Source organism: Symphalangus syndactylus, chromosome 7 (assembly GCF_028878055.3).
Source record: "Symphalangus syndactylus isolate Jambi chromosome 7, NHGRI_mSymSyn1-v2.1_pri, whole genome shotgun sequence".
NCBI lineage: Eukaryota > Metazoa > Chordata > Mammalia > Primates > Hylobatidae > Symphalangus > Symphalangus syndactylus.
The window spans coordinates 33,120,009-33,139,443 of NC_072429.2; the positions used below are offsets into that span (position 1 = coordinate 33,120,009).

The window sequence follows — 19,435 nt, forward strand, 5'->3', positions numbered from 1 at the left end:
GGACATCTGCCTGTGAAAGCTGCAAAAATGCTATCTTTGATTGGGCTGAAGAGAAGTTTATAATAATACCTAGAACAAACTCAAGCACTTTTTTTGTAGTGTAAACACTTCCAAAGAGTTTGCAGCCTTGTGAGTAGTTAAACAGTCCTTTAAAAAAGTATTTTTTATGATTCAAAATAATTTGAACAAAACTGGATTTCTTCTGCCAGGTTATATTTAAGCATGTATCAGCCCCTCTTCAATGGGTCCAAAGGAAGCACAAATGTCTTTACTCTTCTCCTTACTGTCCACCTCTGTCATGCAGAATGGTTTCCTGGGATCAAGTCAGTGGATCTAGGATTGCTTGGAGCAGGCACATGTGTTTGTGGTATTTGGTTTGCCATAAATCTTTGGAGTTTGACCATGTCTTGGGTCAAATGGCATCATATGGGGTGTGAAAAGAGTTATAATGGAAACCTGGCTGGAGTGTGTGTGTGTGTGGCGGGGAGGGGGTTGGGGCATGGGAGAGGCGTGGTTGCTCATATTTTCTGCAACCATTCTTCAATGGTGTGTTTTGTGGAACCTCTATATTATTGGTTGGTAGCAATTTCCCTTTTAATGCACAGATGAGAAGCAGAATCCCATTAACGGTAGAAGAACTTTCCTAGGCCAGACACCTGAGGCCCTTTTAGGACGAGCGTTACTCTTTCATTTTTGAATCAGGAATTATCATGGCCCCATGACTACCATCAAGTTTGCACTGGAGAGAAAGGAGCACTGTGGGAAGACAGGAGCATATGACCATCAGCTGGGTGTTCTTGACTTGCAGTTCAGTCGTCAGTGATCTGTATTTGAAACATGCTGCTTTTTCATTTCTCTCTCCTTTTCTCTTGCTCTCTTTTTTGAAATCAATAAATGGCTTGTTATATGTTTACAGAGATGTATGCAAAAGAATTAGTTTTTTCTTTATTACAAAGCAGAATTATTTTCATCGTTTGTTCCAGAAAGTGTCTTTCAGCAAGCAAATCCATAAAAGCAGGGTTACTCCTCAAAGGAATGGTGCTGGGTGTGTTAAAGTCAGTGTCCATTATCACCTTTTGCCTTCAGAGTGGTGAGTGGTTGCTCTGGACTTCAAAGGTCTGGTTTTAATTCCCAAGTTTGTGGTTATTTGGCCCATGTGAATAGGTGCAAAGAACGTGGCCCAAGTCCAGTCCCCTGCCTTTAATGGTGCTGTCATTCATAAAGCCCAGTGCAGCATTAGAGTGAGTTACAGCCATAGGCTCTGAAGTCAGACTGCCAGGGCTCGAAATCCGGCTTCTACCTTATTAGCTATGTCAACCTCATCAGGCAACTTAACTCTTACTCTGTTTCCTCATCTGTAAAATGGAAATAATTATACTTCATAGGCATGTAGCAAGGGTTATAAGAGATAATGCATGTACCATGGTGAGTGGCGCTTTATAGGCACTGACTCAATGATGGTTTTTGTTATAGTGGAAAGTCATTTGAGTGCCAAATGGCCTGAGTTTTAGGTTCATGTCACTCCGGTATTTCTAGTATCAGGAAATATTCAGTATTTCCTGAGTTGTTACCTTGTTCCAGGAAACTGTGTGTGGGATGGGATGACAGAGGTACTCTATTGATTGGACAAATTATGTTATGTGTCTGTGCTTTGTTTTCTTAACTTCACATCCATGTATTTATGTGGATGTCCTTGACTCACGAAATCTTCAGTAAATTGTAATATTGTGGTATCACTGATGTTCCTGGAACTATAAAAACTCATTCTCTACTTTGAGTCTTTCTAGGTTGATGATCAATAAGTTTCTGAGATAAAAGCCTCTTCCTTGTCAAACACTATCATCTGAATCCCCTTTGAACTTGCTCAAACTTGTAAAGTCTTTTAGATTCAACCAGGCAAAAACACATGACTGATAAATACCAGACCATTTGATATTTCTTCATTAGTTCATATTCAATTATGTCTACACTTCTCTAGGTATCTTTATTCTCTCAATTTTCAGATAATTACTTAAAGTTCTTCAAAGTATTTTCATTCCTCTTTGAATAAAGACAAAATTCTTTATAAAATTCTTCCCCACCTCATCCTCCAATCTCAGCTTAAACATTTCTCCTCTGTATTATTACCTGTGTTCCAAGAACACTTAGTGGCTTTTGGTTAATCGACTGTGCAATGATTTCTTGCCTTAGAATTTTTGCACATGCTGTTTATTCTGCCTCAACTACTCTTTTCTTCCCTTCTCCTCACTTCACTTAGTTGACTTCTATTAATCTGTCAAACTGCAGCTTGAAAAAAACATCCTTGGACCTGTCTTCTCAGCCATGCCTCACTCATCCTGCAGACCAAATTGAATCTTTTTATATCTGGGTGCTTTGAGATCTTCTCTTTGTCTTAATTGTTCTGCTTTCATTTGAATCAGCCGCTGATTTTTATCTATTTATTATGCTTAAGACTGATTTTCAAATCTGAGGATTTATGCTTTCCATAAATTCTAGAAAATTTCTTTAAAATATTGCCTCCACTTCATTCTCTCTTGTCTCTGGAACTCACAGCAGACTCAATTTTTTTCTTTTTCGTGTCTCTTAAACTCTTTGTTACATTTTCTTTTCATCTTTCTGTGTGTTATTCTGGAGAATGTCCTTTGATTCCCCCTCCCCCCCGCCACCTCTGATGTTTTTGATTACTTTTATGTTTTTAGTTGTACTGTTAATTGTTGCTCACGTAGATTGTCACATAATTTATAACTTTGCCTTGCTTAGCGTAGTCCCAGAATAATAAGCTTATGCTTTTAGTTCTAGTTTTTATTTTTTTCTTTTTGATCCTAGGAATTTCTTAACTTGCATTTAAAAGGCTATTTGTTATATCTTATCCAGCATATCTCATTGTTTCATAGTGAGAATTTTGTTCTGCTGCATTGCAGGAAGTAGATGTCCTCTAGGTCCCCTTTTACAGACTGTCCTAGTATCTATTAGAATTGTCATTAAACATTAATTATTTTTTTAATGTCTGTCTCTCCTGCAAGAATGTAGTGGTATGGGGACAGGGACTATGTCTATCTTGTTCAAAATTGTAGCTCCAGCTACTAGCCCAGTCCCCAGAACAATGTTGGGGCTTAGTATTATTAAGATAAATGAATAAAGTGGAGGCAGAGGTGGACCCGGATGTCATATCCAGATGGGTTAGGAATCCCTCTCCATCATTTTGCAAACTTTATTAATCCTTCTTACCCTTCCTGAAATGCAACTCTTCCCCCAAATGATTTAATCCTTCTGTAATTGACATAATGTCTCATAGGTGACTTCACAGTGTGCTGTTTTCAGTGACCTTCAGCATAAATTATACCATTTGAACTCACAACCACTTCAGACCTAGGAAGGGCTGGGCCAATTATTCTCCCTCTACAGATGAGGAAACTGAGGGCTGGAAGATGATATGTTTTACCTTTTGTAAGACAGTCAGAATTAAATCTAGGTATTGTGACTCCACATCTACAGGACTCTTCCTCAGCTGCTGAGAATGAATATCAGGATTTCTTTTCGTGAAAGTAAAGTCCACTGTGCTTCTTTACCAAACTGTCTATATCTTGCTAAATAAATCAGTCTCTAGATAAGAATAGGTGCTACAATTAATTTGGTGCTATTCATTAGATGCTATTTCGATTTCCACAGCCAGAGTCTCAGGACTCGAAAGATTTGATTTTTCATTTGGACAACGTGTTTATGTTTCTTTTGAGACAAACATTATAAACCACCTTCTGTCAAAGAATTCAGGTTGCTGGAGAACTCTGTTCATAGCATTGTTGGATGCAGGGGTGTCTGGTAACGGATGGGGTGTTACAGATCACACGACAAAAGCACAAGTTTCATTGATGTTTCACACACTTGGAGGAGGAAGGTGAGGCATGGGGAAGAACACATGGGCAGTGACAGTCACAGCAAGCTGAGGCCCCCAGGTCAGTTTCCAACCTCAGGGCTGAAGATCTTGGGTGGCTGGAATCTTTCAGGCCCATAGGTGTTGAAGAAGAGCCCCCTTGACAGCTTGCATTGTGGCATTGGAGCCTTGTAGCAGACACAGAAGCTTCATTCCTGAGATAGGGAGGGGAGAGGGAGTACCAAGGAAGCAAATCTTGGCTACTTACCTCAGGGCAGACCCCTTGGGTGTTGCAATGCCATAGCCTTTGGAATCCAAGTTACCTCCCACCTTCATGGTGTCACAGGGTTTCCGCTGCTCAATGTACTCATTCATGGTGGACTCCAGGAGGTAGGCATATTTGCCTTTGGATTTCCTCACTCGAATCATCCCCTCCTCTGTGGTCCGCACAAAAACTGATGGCTCTGCTGACTTCATGTATGTCCACATCTTCTCAAACACGGCAATTTTAGACCTCTGGTAGGGACAGAAACAAAGCTGGAATTAAGTGCGCTTGGAATTGGGGTCGGCGCACACATTAATGAAGAGCTGAGTGTAGCTTGATCACACATTCATGAGTGAGATTAGCTCAGGAAGAAACAAATTATGAGTGATTGCAAAATAAGAGGCTTTAATTAGTACCAGTAGGTTCCAAAGTACAAATATCTTGCAAATTCAGAGTGAACAGAATAGCTCAGAATCTTTTAATTACTTCTGAGTAATTATATTCCTCCTAAACAAGGGGAGAATTAAGAAACTGGGGCCCTGCCTGACTTTTAAATACATTAAAGGACCTATCTATTGTTCAATAAGGCCATATTTATACTAACCAGAAGAAATAGAAAGCTGAATATCAGTGGAATCTGATTTCATTATTGGAAGAAAACACTGAAGAATTTCTGGATCATGGGTAGCCAAGTTCTAGTCATCCTATATTGTAAGACCTGTCCTCAGATTGTATTAGGTCGATGCAAAAGTAATTGAGATTTTTTGCCATTACTTTTGATGGCAAAAAACCTCAATTACTTTTGCACCAATCTAATATATTGTTGTCTAATAAAGCTAATAACTTGGGACCAAATATTGTCATCTGCTTACATTTAAAAACCTTCCAAATATGGCCCACCTGCCTTCCGTATTTCCCCCTAAACTCACCTTGGGCCGTCTCCCCTTCGGGACTTTGCTTGGACTGTCTATTCCACTTGAGATGCTGGTTCTGTCTAACCAAATCCTTGTTTCATAGAACAGAATAAATCCTATGTATTTGGAGTCCACCTCAGTTCCAAAGGCAATGGTTTTTAGACTGTAGTAGGCACCATTATCATGTACATTGATTGTAAAAATGCATATTCCCTAGCTCTAAATCTAGAGATTCTGATTCAGCAATTCTGAGGTGGGACCTAGAATACGTGTTTTTTAGGAATTGTCCCCAACAGGTGATTCTGATCTGTATGGCCTGCATGGCCCTCACTTTGAGAAACAGTATTGTGAGGGCTGATACTCCTATGGGACACACTGCTGGGGGCACTCACTGGATGGCCAGGCTAGACTGCTAGGATTGCAAGTCATCTCTCCTTGTATGTAGGTCTCAAGTATGTGGAAGCTACCTGAAGGAATGTTTTCCCTCCTGTGGGACCTTCACAGGGTCTGAGTACCTGGCACATGGTAGGCCCTTAGTCAGGGCCCATGACCCAGGACCATGATCAAACTTCTCATCTAGCATACTGTTTCTAAATGGTGACCTTTTCCCAAAGGGTAGATGTATTTTAGGGATACTAAAGTCTGGCTATTACAAATGTTTTCTAAATGGACAAGTGTTAAATACATGTAACGGACTACTTTTTAAAAATAGCTGTTGCTAGAGTCATATATTCTATATAATTCAGTTGTTAATATATAGATTTCAGATTTATTTAATATAAAATTATCATTATGCGTGCAGCATATCACTTTTTTCTGTATACAAGTATCAGGTTTGTTTCCTTGATATTAGTGCATGTCACGTGTTGGTAAGATATTGATCTACAATTGTCATTTGAGCCAGCTGATCAATAAAGACATTTGGGGCCCAGGAAAATCATAGATCTTGAGGGAAAAGTAATGGAAATAGTTGCTATTAAAACTTCAGTTTTAACAGCCTATAATTAGGTAAACTATATCACTCGTTTTACAGTCTGGTTTACAATTTGGAAAGGACACTGGACTGGCTGTGAGGAGCCCTGGATATCAGTCTTAGTTCTACTTCTCACTCATGGTTTTGTTTATGGAGAATCCCTTCTCTTTGGGCCTTAGTTTCCCCATCCATTCCATAGGGAGTTTGGGCATTATAATCTTTAAGTCCCCAGCTAGCTTGAAGTATCTGATTCTTTACCTGAAGATACATCATTCAAGCAACAATGTCAATGTGAGAAAGAAGAAGAAAGAAGGGAGAAAAGGGAGGGAGGATTCCAAGGTTAGGGGAGGAAATACCCAGAACTAATCATAAGGTCTGCCAATGTATTTAATATTCTGTCACAGGAAACAGGAAAATGTATAAATTCAGCTGTGACCAGATTTGCAGATAATCTTCCAGGCACAAATCAACAAAACACTCAGCAGGGCAATTGCAAGATGCAATTTGACCTGACAAGATGGACACAGCAGGGAACTGGGCTGTTGACAGGCAGAGCTGAGGAGCCTTCTGGGCAACAGTATGCAGAAAATTAATATGTCCTCTCAGCCTCACCCCAGTGCCCCAAATGTTAAGGCTGTGCACACAGACACTCGGGGTGAACTATCAGGAAAATCTAATCTCCAGGAATGTGAAGGTAGCATGAGTGGCAGGGAAGATTGGAAGCGTACTCAGGGTATTTGTTCTTGGATCTCTCTTATCATCCGCAGCTCCCATGACCCTTCATACATCTTAATTAAATCGTCGATGGAGGATTAAGCATCTCTGGGCTGGGGCTGCCAAGAAGCTCTGGGCTGTCATGGAGATAAGAAGCCAGCTTTTTCAGAGACTGGAGTAGAAGAATTCTTATCTCACTATTCTCTCCTTCTGCCTTGTGGGGGTGGTAGGTGACCTTATCTCCCCACCCTCCAAACTCCTGGTGGGATAATTATCCAAGGTCAGAGTCACAGAGATGGAAAGGCTTATGCATGGGTCATATCTTGGCAGCACTCTCCTTTTACAGGTAAGGAAACTGAGGCCCATGATGTGGCAACAAACTGTCCAATGTCATGCAGTTTGTTTGTGGCAGAGCCAAGAGTCCTGGTCTCCTGATTGCACACATTGTGCCTTTCCACTGCAAGCAGCTGCCTCCCTCATTTTAGGCTTTATATCTTATTAGCTGAAAGATGTTGGGCAAGTAGCATAACCTTTCTGAGCCTCAGTGTTCCTCTTCTGAAAATGGTAATAATACTGTGCACTTCACAGTGTTGCCATGGAGATTATATGAGAACACAGGCATAACCCAGTGCCTGGCACAAGAAGGCATTCTATAAGTAGTGCAATGACTACTAATAATTATGCCTTTTTTTTCAGGCTTTACTTTAGGGTAGGAATGCCTCATACCTGGCTTTCTTGGTACCAGTTTCCCTTCCTGTATACATGAGAGACATTGATATCAATCAAAGAATCCTTTCACATCAAGCCCAGATGTGACCTCAGAATCTCTAGGCAACCACTACTGACCTGTCAAAGTAAGTACATGGATTACAACCAATTTGTCACCAATGTAGTAGGCCTGGGCACAGAACTTGTAGAATATGCACTGCCCTGGTTCCAGGTTCTTAACTTTGTGCTGTGGACAAGAGGCAGTAACATGTCAATTGACGTAGTGATTAACAAAGACTTTTGACATTTTAAATCCCAGCTGTGCCTCTCATTAGGTAGGGCATGACCATTTTCTTCTCTGGGCCTCAGTTTTCCCAACTATAAAGTGGTAGAGTTAGACTAGAAGTGTCCACAAGCCCAGCTATCATCCTGAGTGATCTTTTTAAAAATGTTTGTCAGTTTAATGACACCACCACATTAAGACCATGTGGCTCAGTGACAGGAATACTTGGATTGGAACAAGAAAACTCAGATTTGGTACCCACCCTGACACTTGCATCAAAATAATTTCCCAAGTTTTAATTTCTTATCCACAAAGTGGTTGCCACAAATACCTCTTCTGCCTGAGGTCACAGGTGAAACATAAATGAAACCATAGATGCAAAAGTACTTTGAGGACTGGTGCATGTTGTCTATACTATAAGGATGAGAGCATTGTTAAGTGAATTAGATGGTTCCTTAACTGCATTAGCAAGGGTTGGGGCATAGGACAGGCTTTATGGACAAGTAGAAACAGGCACCTTCTTCACACTTTTGTTTCAGGCTAAAAATGTCAGGGAATTGTAATGAGATTGTCAGTGGCTTTTTTATTAACTGGCTGGGTGAGCTTATCAAGTAATGCCTCTAAAATGACAGGCTCTGACTAGGTGACCTCTAAGGCACCTTCTTGCTCTGATACATTGAAAATTGATGATTTTAGCCTTGGAGTTAGGATCAGTGATGCTTAAGGCTTTGTTCCCTTCCCTGTCTGTCATACAGAATACAAAGCCCATGGTCAAGAACCTCCAGCACCTCCCACAGTGGTTTATTCGGGGCCTGGAGTTTGCTCCAAGAAGTTGTGGTGAGATAACTAGGTGAGTCTGTACAGGATCCCTTCTCTTTTGCCTGAGGAAATATGGCAGCCTGCTCTCTCTGCTCCTTCTGCTAATAATTAGCTCTGTGATCTTAGGTGATTACTTTTAATTTTCTGACCTATAAAATGGGGACCTATCCTAACTCTGATCTATAAAATAGGGACAATCTCTAACTCATCTTTAATGAGAGGATTAAATGAGATAATCCGTGTAGGATGTGCTTAGCACAGGACCTGGTTCATATGTAGGTGGTAGCAAATGTTTTTTATTATTCTTATTTGATCCATATATGGTAGTTCCATGTACTGTTTCTTTAACTCCTGGGATAAACATCCCTAAAGTCCAGGGAAACTACAGGTTTTCCTGCTTCTGGGCATCTGTCCAAGTCGTTCCTTTTGTCTAGGATGTACTTAGCCTACTCAGGTCTGGCCTGGTTTTGTGATATCTATAACTGTTTACACGTCTACCCTGTATGGCTTCAGTCTCTACCCATTCTTCAGAATGACTCCCAAATGTTTGCATTTCCTTGAAGTCCTAATGGTATATGGAACCTCCATTGATTGTTCCTTGTTTTGCCTCTAATTTTAGATACCCTATCTCTTTTAGCCTTGTTAAGCTCTGATATAGACATTGTTCTCCTCATTATATGGATGAATGGAAATGGTGTCACAGAGGCTAAGTGCACAGAACAAGTAAGGGATGGAGCCAGGTTCTGGGCCTCCATCTGCTGAGCTTGAAAGTGGTGCTCCTAAGCTCTCTGCTCCTTTGCTTCCGCTCACTGTCTCCTGCCAAAACACATCTCACCACCTCCACTCCCGCTTCACATTTTCTCTCTCTCCTGGCACCATTTAGTAGATCACTTTTTCCAGTTATTTTTTTCCCATATACTATCCTCTTATTCATCAAGTCAACAAACATTCACTGAGCTCCTTCTATGAGATAGGAGGGGACACAAAGAGCATCAGGTCCAGCTGTTGTCCATAAGCTGTTCCTAACTGATTACTAACTAGACTATAAGGTTTCTGTGAGAACAGAGAGGAAATGGTATTTGATGTCTTTTGCAGCCCTCAGAGCATTAGCACGGACTGATATAGGCAAGGGATCTAAATCAATGCAGGAGCTTTGAAGCTTCTACGAATGTAGAAAGGTAGATTTCTCGGCGGGGGCGGGGGCGGTGGTAGAAAGCTTAGAAATGTCCTGAGTTTCCCTGACTTACAGTCAGTTAAGCACTTGCTCTGGCTGCCTGGTATCTCAAGCTATATAATGAGAAGGAGATTTTAATGACAGTGTGGTTCCCTTTTGTGAAAGTGCCTTGGGACAAAGGATGTCCCTACCCTGAAGAACTCCTTAGTAGATCCTGCTTCCAGCGTCCCATAGGCAATTTCTGTCTGCTTCGCTAGGTCCTCTGCACTCTCAATGGGAGACACCATCCTCTCCACGGTCAGGAAGGCGGCCAGATTGGCTGTATATGAGGAGATGATGATTAAGGTGAAGAACCACCAGACGCCACCAACGATGCGACCAGACAGGGACCTGCAGGCCAAAGGGAAGAGGCATCAGCAGCATGGACATCAACTGTGGAAGGCTCTGGGGAGGGACTGAGCACTAGTCTGGGGCTTGGCAGCAGAGCGGTCAGGTCCTATTGCACCCTTCTCATCTGTCAGCAAGATGTGAGAATTCAAATGTTAGACAGACTCCATATTTTGTTCCTTATTACAGACATGGACCTGTGGGGTTGCTGTCCTTCAGGGGTGATAAAGCCCACATGCATGTATTCACACTCCCTTTTACACATATATGACAGCAAGACACATGATGACAAAGACACAGATATGTCAACACTTGCCCACAAAAATCACAAATATGCATAAGCAATTACATGCACAGCAAATGTTTTGTGCAAATATATATGAATGCAAATGCATTTATACACGTGATGCAAACATTTGATTGGTTTAGACATGTTTTCAGACTGCCTTATTATTGCTCTCCTGGCTGGCAAAGGCCACCAAAATAGTGGACTAGAAGGAAAGGAAGGAAGAATACATTGGAAATAGAATCAGAATAGTCATAGTCCAGCCACTGTGGGGAATGTCACCATTGGGTGCAGACACAGTTCTTTCCCCCACTCACCCAAGGAAAATACTTTGGTTGAAATAAAACAATAAAAAAAGGCAAATATGACAATCAATTATGAGGTGGGAAATTTATCTTTGAAATTTTCAGAGTGCTATTCCCCTCTCTTATCTCCCAAACAATGAAGAGAAACATAACCAGCTGAGAGTTCTACTGTTATCTCTCTGATCTGATAGGATACTTCCAAGTCCAGGGCTTCCCAAGATACTACAAGATGATTCGCATGTGACTTGTGGTGATTTTATGTGGTAAGCAGTTAGGGCATCAAATCATAATGAATCCTATAGTGGTAAACTTACTTGCATTTCATTTCTCTTTCCATCCTGTTCAATTTATCAGGAAGTGTTATTCTGGAGCTCCTGTACCTTGAAGCCCATTCTGACAAGTGCTCTGACAGCCTCAAGCTCAGAGCCTTCAATAGGTGACAGTGTTTAATTGAAACCCTATATTTAACAATCAGAGAAATCACCAATGCAACCCATGAGTTTTACCAAGAAACCCCAGCCTACTGTGCCTCGGGAGAGCAGTACACAGGCCTGTTGGCTAGCTCTGTTGTTCCACACTGCTTGCAAAACCCTTATCTGTGTTGACCTTATATGTGTTATTCCTACATCCCTTGACACTTCACTTTACCTTGATTTCTTGGAGATCCCTTTTCACTCTAGGCAGATGGGGTTCACTCCAAGAAGTCCAACAAATATATGTCATTGCTTGCTAGGTGGAAAAGAATGCTCCTAGGTGCTTCACATGGAGGGGAAAATAAGAGAGAGGAACACTTGTTGGAATGGATGAGACCAGGAGAGTGGAGCAAAGCTATGTCGCATGAGGAGCAGTTGCAGGAACAGGGAACATTTAACCTGATGAAGAGACTTGAAGAGACATGTTCACTGAAGAGTTGGCATGAAGCTTGTACTATGTGACCTGATTAGGAGAACATTGTAGAAGTTTCAGGAAAACAAATACTACTTAAATATGGGGAAGACATTTTTGATGGATAGGGTGCGCAACATTGAGATGGCTATCCTGAGAGTGAGAGTGTTTCTCCATTTCTGAAGGTGTTCAAGTAGTGAACCATTTACAGAGATATACTTGGTGGTGACTCTTGGTCCCCCAGGAAACCAAGTGCTGGGAATGCAACTCTAAGGAGGACAGAGAAGGAGTCAAGGTTCACATGGGGATAGGGAGCAGTTGCTTCCTTTTATACTTTTCCATTTATGAGATTGTGTGATTTAAAATCTTAAGTAGGTAGACCAGGATATACGAATTCCATTAAGCAGTCAAGCAAGATAGATACAAAGAGGCAAAATCACTCCCCCAATGCCCCAGAACCAGTGTACAACAGGTCTGAAAATCATACCAGTCTTCACATAGAACTATCCCAGTGCTCTTTTCATCTTAGTAGGTGGCAGATAGAAGTGTTGAGGTCATTTGAAGCTGCAGCAGCTTTCCCAACTCTGGATGACAACAATGGCCTCTAAACTGTACCTCTTTCCTTTTTTAAAGTTTATTTTGTTTTAAACTGACACATAAAAATTGTAGATATCTATGGGGTGCAGTGTGATGTTTTGATATATGTATACATTATATAATGATCAATTCTGAGTAATTAGCATGTACATCACCTCAAACATTTATCATTTATTTGTGGTGAGAACATTCAAAATATTATCTTTGAGCTATTTTGAAATATACATTATTGTTAAATATAGTCGCCCTACTGTGCAATAGAACACAAGAACTTATTCCTTCCATCTAACTGTGCCTTTGCACCTGTTCACAAATCTCTTCCCATCACCCCTCCCCCTCACTTCCCCAGCCTCTGGAACCACTGTTTTACTCTGTACTGCTATGAGATCAATTTTTTTAGATTCCACATGTAAGTGAGATCATGTGGTATTTGTCTTTATGTGCTTGGCTTGTTTCACTTAACATAATGTATTCTAGGTTCATCCATGTTGTTACAAATGACAGGATTTCATTCTTTTTTTATGGCCGAATACTATTTCATTGAGTACATACCACTTTTTAAAAAATCTATTCATCTGTTGACGGGCACGTAAGTTGATCCCATATTTTGGTTACTGTGAATGGAGTAACTGTGAATGGAGTGCTGCAATAAATATGAGAGTGCCAGATATCCCTTTGATGTACTGATTTAATTTCCTTTGTATATTTACTCAATGGTGAATTGTTGGATCATATGGTAGTTTTATTTTTAATTTTTTGAGGAACCTCCATAATGCCGTCCATGATGGCTGCACTATTTATGTTCCCACCAGCGGCATATAAGAGTTCCCCTTCCTCACACCCTTGCTAGCATTTGTTATTTTTTGTCTACTTCATAATAGCCATTCTAACAAGGGTGAGGTGATATCTCACTGTAGTTTTGATTTGTATTTCCCTGATGATTAGTGATGTGGAGCACTTTTTCATACACCCTGTTGGCCATCTGTATACTTATTTTTTGAGAAAAGTCTATGCAGGTTTTTTGCCCATTTTTAATTGACTTATTTGCATTTTTGCAATTGAGTCCTTATATATTTTGAATTTTAACCTCCTGTAAGATACATAGCTTGCAAATATTTTTACCCCATTCTGTAGCTTGTTTCTTCACCCTGTTGATTGCTTCTTTTGCTATGCTGAAGCTTTTTAGTTTGATGCAATCCATCTGTCTATTTTTGCTTTTGTTGTCTGGGATTTTGAGGTTCTGTTTAAAAAATCCTTGCCCAGACCACTATGATGAAACGTTTCCCCTATGTTTTCATCTAGTACTTTCATGGTTTTGAATCTTATATTTGTGTCTTTCATCCATTTTGAGGTGATTTTGGTACCTAGTGAGACATAGGGATCTAGTCTAATTCTGCGTGTAGATATCCAATTTTCCCAGCACCATTTATTGAAGAGACTATCATTTCCCCAGTGCATGTTTTTGACACCTTTGTTGAAAATCAGTTGGCTGTAAATGTGTAGATTAACTTCTGGATTGTCTATTTTGTTCCATTAGTCTGTGTGTTGTGTTTGTTTTAATGCCAGTACCATGCTGTTTTGGTTACCATAGCTTTGTGGTCTATTTTGAAGTCAGGTAGTGTGGTGCTTCTAGCTTTGTTCTTTTTGTTCAAGATTGCCTTGGCTCTTCAGGGTCTTTTGTTGTTTCATACAAATTTTAGGATTATTTTTCTATTTTTGTGAAGAATGTTATTGACATTATGATAGGGATTGCATTGAATTTGTTGATTGCTTTGGGTAATATGGATATTTTAACAATATTAATTCTTTCAATGTCGAATAATGGATATCTTTCCATTTGCTTGTGTCCTCTTAACTTTCTTTCATCAATGTTTTATAGGTTTTACCACAGAGATATTTTATCTCCTCGGTTAAATTTACTCCTAGATGTGTTTTTTGGAGGTATTGTAAATGGAATTGCTTTCTTGATTTCTTTTTCAGGTAGTTTTCTGTTAGACTATAAAAATACTATTAATTTTGTATTTTGATTTTATACCCTGCAAGTTTGTTGAATTTCTATTAGCTTTTTGGCAGAGTTTCTAGGGTTTTCTATAGAGAAGATCATGTCATCTGCAAACAGGGACAATCTGACTTCTTCTTTTTCAATTTGAATGTTCTTTACTTTTTTCTCTTGCCTGATTGCTCAGGCTAGGACTTCCAGTACAACGTTGAATAGAAGTGGGGACAGTGGGCATCCTTGTCTAGTTCCATATCTTAGGGGAAAAGCTTTCAACTTTTCCCTATTCAATATGATGTTAGCTGTGTTTGTCATATATGGCCTTTATTGTGTTGAGGTATTTTCTTTCTATACTTAATTTGTTGAGGGTTTTTATCATAAAGGGGTGCTGAATTTTATTAAATGCTTTTTCTGTATATATTGAAATGATCATATAATTTGTGTTTTTGATTCTATTAATGGGATGTATCATGTTTATTGATTTGAATATATTGAACCATTCTTGCATCCCTGGGCTGAATCCTACTTGATTATGGTGCATGATCTTTTAAATGTACTGTTGAATTTGGTTTGCTAGTATTTCGTGGAGGATTATTGCATCTATGTTTATCAGGGATATTGGCCTGTAGTTTTCTTTTTTATTGTGTCTGGTTTGGGGATTAGGGTAATTCTGGCTTCAAAGAATGAGTTTGGAACAATTTCCTCCCTTTCAATTTTTTTGGAATAGTTTGAGAAGAATTAAATTAGTTCTTCTTTAAATATTTGGTAGAATTTGGCAGTGAAGCCATCAGTCCTGGGTTTTCTATGATGGGAGACTTTTTATTACTGATTCAATCTCATTGCTTGTTATTGGTCTTTTCAGGTTTTCTATTTCTTCTTAATTCAACTTTGATAGGCTACATGTGTCTAAGAACTTATTTTTTTTCTAGGTTTTAACAATTTGTTGTGCATAGTTATCATAATAGTCTCTTATGATCCTTTATATTTCTGTGGTATCAATTTTAATGTCTCCTTTTTCATTTATAATTTTATTTATTTGAGTCATTTCTCTTTTTTTCTTAGTCTTGCTAAAGGTTCGTCAGTTTTATCTTTCTAAAAAGCAACTCTTTTTGAGCTTTTGTGTTGTTTTTAGCCTCTATTTTATTTATTTCTGTTCTGGTCTTTATGATTTATTTTCTTCTGTAAATTTGAGATTAGTTTGTTCTGTTTTTTTTTTGGTCTTTGAAGTTCAATGCTAGGTTGTTGATATCTTTCTACTTTTTTGACATAGGTGTTTATTTCTATAAACTTTCCTCTTGCTGTATCTCATAGGTTTTCATATGTCATGTTTTCATTTTCATTTGTCTCACGAAATTTTAAAATTTTTAAAAAATGTCCTCATTGATTCATTGGTTGTTCAGGAGCATGTTGTTTAATTTCTGTAATTCTGTGTGGTTTCCAAAGTTCCTCTTGTTATTGATTGCTAGTTTTATTGCACTGTGATTATAAAAGATATTTAATATAATTTTGATTTTTAAAAATTTGTTAATACTTGTTTTGTATGTGATGTATGCTGTAGACTGTTCTATGTTATGTTGCAAAGAATGTATATCCTGCAACTCTTGAATGGAATGTTCTATAAATGTATGTTAGGTCCATTTGGTCTAGAGTGCATCTAGAAACAACTAGTCTGGTGTTTCTTTGATTATCGTCTGTCTGGATGATCTGTCTATTGTGGAAAGTGTTGAAGTTTCTCCTATTATTTTATTGCAGAGTATAGTTCTCTTTAAGTCTATTAATATTTGCTTTATATATTTAACTGCTCTGATGCTGGTTGAATATATATTTATAATTCTATTCTTTTGCCGTATTTGACTCCTTTACCATTACGTAATTGCCTTCTTTGTCTTTTTTGTTATAATTTTTTTCCTGAAAATGTATTTTTTTCTGATATAAGAGTGACTACTCCTGCTTCATTTATTTGTTTTAATTTACATGGAATATCTTGTTCCCTCCTTTTTCTTTCAGACTATGTGTTCTCTTATAGGTGAAGTGACCCTCTTGTGAGTGGCATATAATTGGGTCTTATTTATTTTTATTAATTCAGCCACGCTATGTCTTTTAATTGGATAATTTAAGCAATTACATTTCAGGTAATTCAGTCAGGGCTTACCACTGCCATTTTGTTACATGTTTTCTAGTTTTCAAAAAATAGATTCCATATTCTGTTCTTTCTTATTGTTTTTCTTTGTGATTAAGAGATTTTCTCTAGTAGTATGCTTTTATTTTCTGTTTAACTATTAGAAATCCTTGCTTTGTGGCTACCATGAGGCTTATAATAAACATTCAATAGCTCTATCTCTTAACATATTATTGTAGTTATTGTTATTTTTCATAGTTTTGTCTTTCAGTCTTTGTACTAATACTGTAAGTGGTTTACACATCATGATTATAATATTAGAATATTGTGAATGTCTGTATATTTGCTTTTACCAGTGAGTTTTATAACTTCAGATGTTTTATTGTTACACATAGTGTCCTTTTTTTCCCGTTTGAAAAATTCTCTTTAACATTTCTAGTAAGACTGTCTGGTGGTGACGAATTTCTGGGTCTTTCATTTGTCTAGGAAAGTCTTTATGTCTCCTTCAATTCTGACAAATAGCTTTTCCGGGTACAGGCTTATTGGTTAACAAGTTTTTATCTTTTCCTTCAGTACTCCTAATGTATCACCAAGAGTACTTCCTCCTGGTCTGCAAAGTTTTTGCTGAGAAGTCTGTTGCCAGGTGTGTTGGAATTCTTACATGTTATTTGCTTCTTTTCTCTTGCTGCTTTTAGAATTCTCTTTGTCCTTGACCTTTGAAAGTTTGATTACAACATGTCTGAGATAGTCTTATTTGGGTTGAATCCTATTGGTGACTTTTGACCTTCCTCTACCTGGATAATTATATCTTTCTTTAGGTTTGGATAGGTCTCTGTTACTTCTTTGCATAAGCCATCTACCCTTTTGTGTTTTTCTTCTCCCTCTTGAACTTCAATGACTCAAATATTTGCTCTTTTGATGCTATTCCATAGATTCTATAAGCTTTCTTTGTTCTATTTCATTATTTTTTCCTATTTTCTCCTTTGGCTGTATTTTCAAGGAGCCTGTTTTCAAGCTCATTGGTTCCTTCTTCTGCTTGATTAACTTGTGCTGTTTACGCTTTCTATTGCATTAAAAAAATTTCATTCATTTGTATTTTTCAGTTCCAGATTTTTTTTGTTATTGCAGTCTCTCTGTTAAATTGCTGAATTGTTTCTCTGTGTTTTCTTAAAATTCATTGAGCTGCCTTAACACAGCTATTTTGAATTACTTGTCCAACAGATCACATATTTCCATCTCTTTAGGGTCCCTCACTGCTGTCATGTTTTGTCCATTAGGTGAGGTCATACTTCCAAGATTGTTCTTAATGCTTGTGCATGTATGTCGATGTCTTTACACTGAAGAATTAGATATTTATTCTAGTCTTTGCAGTCTGGCTTTGTTTGTGCTCATCCTTCAGTTGGCCTGTCCAGAAATCTATGCAATCTAACCTGTTGTCAGAGTCTGTGACTGCTGCAGCCATTTCAACACTAGAGGGTACCCTAATCTAGGGTTCTCTGTAAGTTTTGTGAAGGCTTAGAGGTTGGGATGGTACTCCAGCTTGGTTGGACCTAGAGAAGAGTCAAGGGGGGTACCGGAGCTGTATGGGAAAGATGGGTAGGAACCTGAGTTCAGACGCCTGTCTCATTGGTCCGTATGGCTTTGTGTTTTTTGACAGATCCCTGCATAAGTGGGACAATTTCCTGACTATAGTGAGAGGAGCTGTGGAACAGATGTTGGCAACCCTGCCCACAGTGTTCCAGACATGTGTGCTTCCCAGCAGTTTCCTGTATGGTCAGGGCAGTTCTCTTACTGCAGTTTAAGTGGAACTAAAGCCAAGACTGGGCCCCCTCAGGATCTACTGTGGCACAGATGCTGGTGAGCTCATGCCAGTAGCCCAGATGTGTGTACTTCCCAACCAATTTCCTGCATGGGTGGGGGAGTTTCCCAACTGTAGCAAGAGGGGTGAAAGCTGAGACTGGGCCCCCTCTGGATCTGCTGTGGGATGGAACCTTCTTGGCCATCACAGAGGTTCCTATGGACAGGCAATTCCTGGTCTGTGAGGTATGAGTGAGTTTCCCTCTGAGTCCTTGTGCAAGTTTTAATAAGCTGGGCCTACAGCTGTCAGGGCCTGGTGCCAAACTGCCAGATAACTTTCAGATCCACTGGCAAGACCAGTGTCGGCAGGGAGACAAAACTTCTGCAGAGGCACGAAGGTGCATGATTTCTCCTGGACCCATTGACAGATGGTTTTGGTTGCAGGCTCAAAGCCAAATAGGTCTGAAGCCAAGCCCTTTGAGGAACAAAGTTGTTTACAGGTTTGAACCTAAGAGCATCATCAAGTTTGCTACCTGGGTGCTGTTCTACACTCTTAAAACAGCCTTCTTAGGTCTTGGGCTCTACCAGTGTTTTATAACCTCCTACCTGAATCTCAAGGCTCCTGCAGAATTTTTTCCTGTGGATGGTTGCAGAATTCTTATTGTTGTTAGGGGGTTATGAGCAGGTTATCTCCTATTCTGCCATCTTGTTTTATGTATTATTTTTTAGAGACAGTATCTCGCTATGTTGCCCAGGCTGGAGTGTAGTTGCTATTTACAGGCGTGATCCCATGACTGATCAGCATCAGAGTTTTGACCTGCTCCAACTCCAATCTGGGCCAGTTCACTGCTCCTTAGGCAATCTCGTGGTCCCCTCCTCCTGGGACATCACTATATTGATTCCAAACTTAGTGCAGACACCTGATTGGCATAACACACTACAGCCCAGAACTCCTGTGCTCAAGCAATCCTCCTGCCTCAGCCTTCAAAGTAGCTAGGAGTACAGGTGTGTGCCACTGTGCCTGGCTCTACCATCTTGTTGATGTCACTTGAGAGTGAACTGGACTTCTTGCCTCCATCCAGTCCTCTATGCCCCTACTGCCCACCTGTATAAGGCTACCTGTACAAGGTAGCCAGAGTGATCTTTTGAAACATATTAATTGCACCATGTTGCTTTTCTGCTGAAAACCCACCAAAGCTTTTCTCTTAACACTTGGAATAAATTCAAACTCTGATGAGCCTTGAGGCCTTGTGTGGTCTGGCCCCTGGCTCACTCTCCAGTGTCACCCAGCAACATACTTGCTGTACTCTGGTCATATTGTTCTTTGTTTGGCCCCTCATAT

At 39.5% G+C, this 19,435-nt stretch overlaps 1 protein-coding gene across 10 annotated transcripts in view; it reads right to left on the reverse strand.

Annotated features, from left to right (window-relative positions):
- Nucleotides 1–19,435, reverse strand: part of GRIA1 (glutamate ionotropic receptor AMPA type subunit 1) — a 318,865-nt gene that overhangs the window by 40,011 nt on the left and 259,419 nt on the right. For all 10 annotated transcript variants that reach the window (XM_055285547.2, XM_055285552.2, XM_055285548.2 and 7 more), the window contains 2 exons: nt 9,913–10,111; nt 4,140–4,387 (listed from right to left, as the gene is read on the reverse strand). In XM_055285547.2, coding sequence (XP_055141522.1) covers nt 4,140–4,387; nt 9,913–10,111 — 447 coding nt within the window. The remainder of the gene's footprint in view (nt 1–4,139; nt 4,388–9,912; nt 10,112–19,435) is intronic.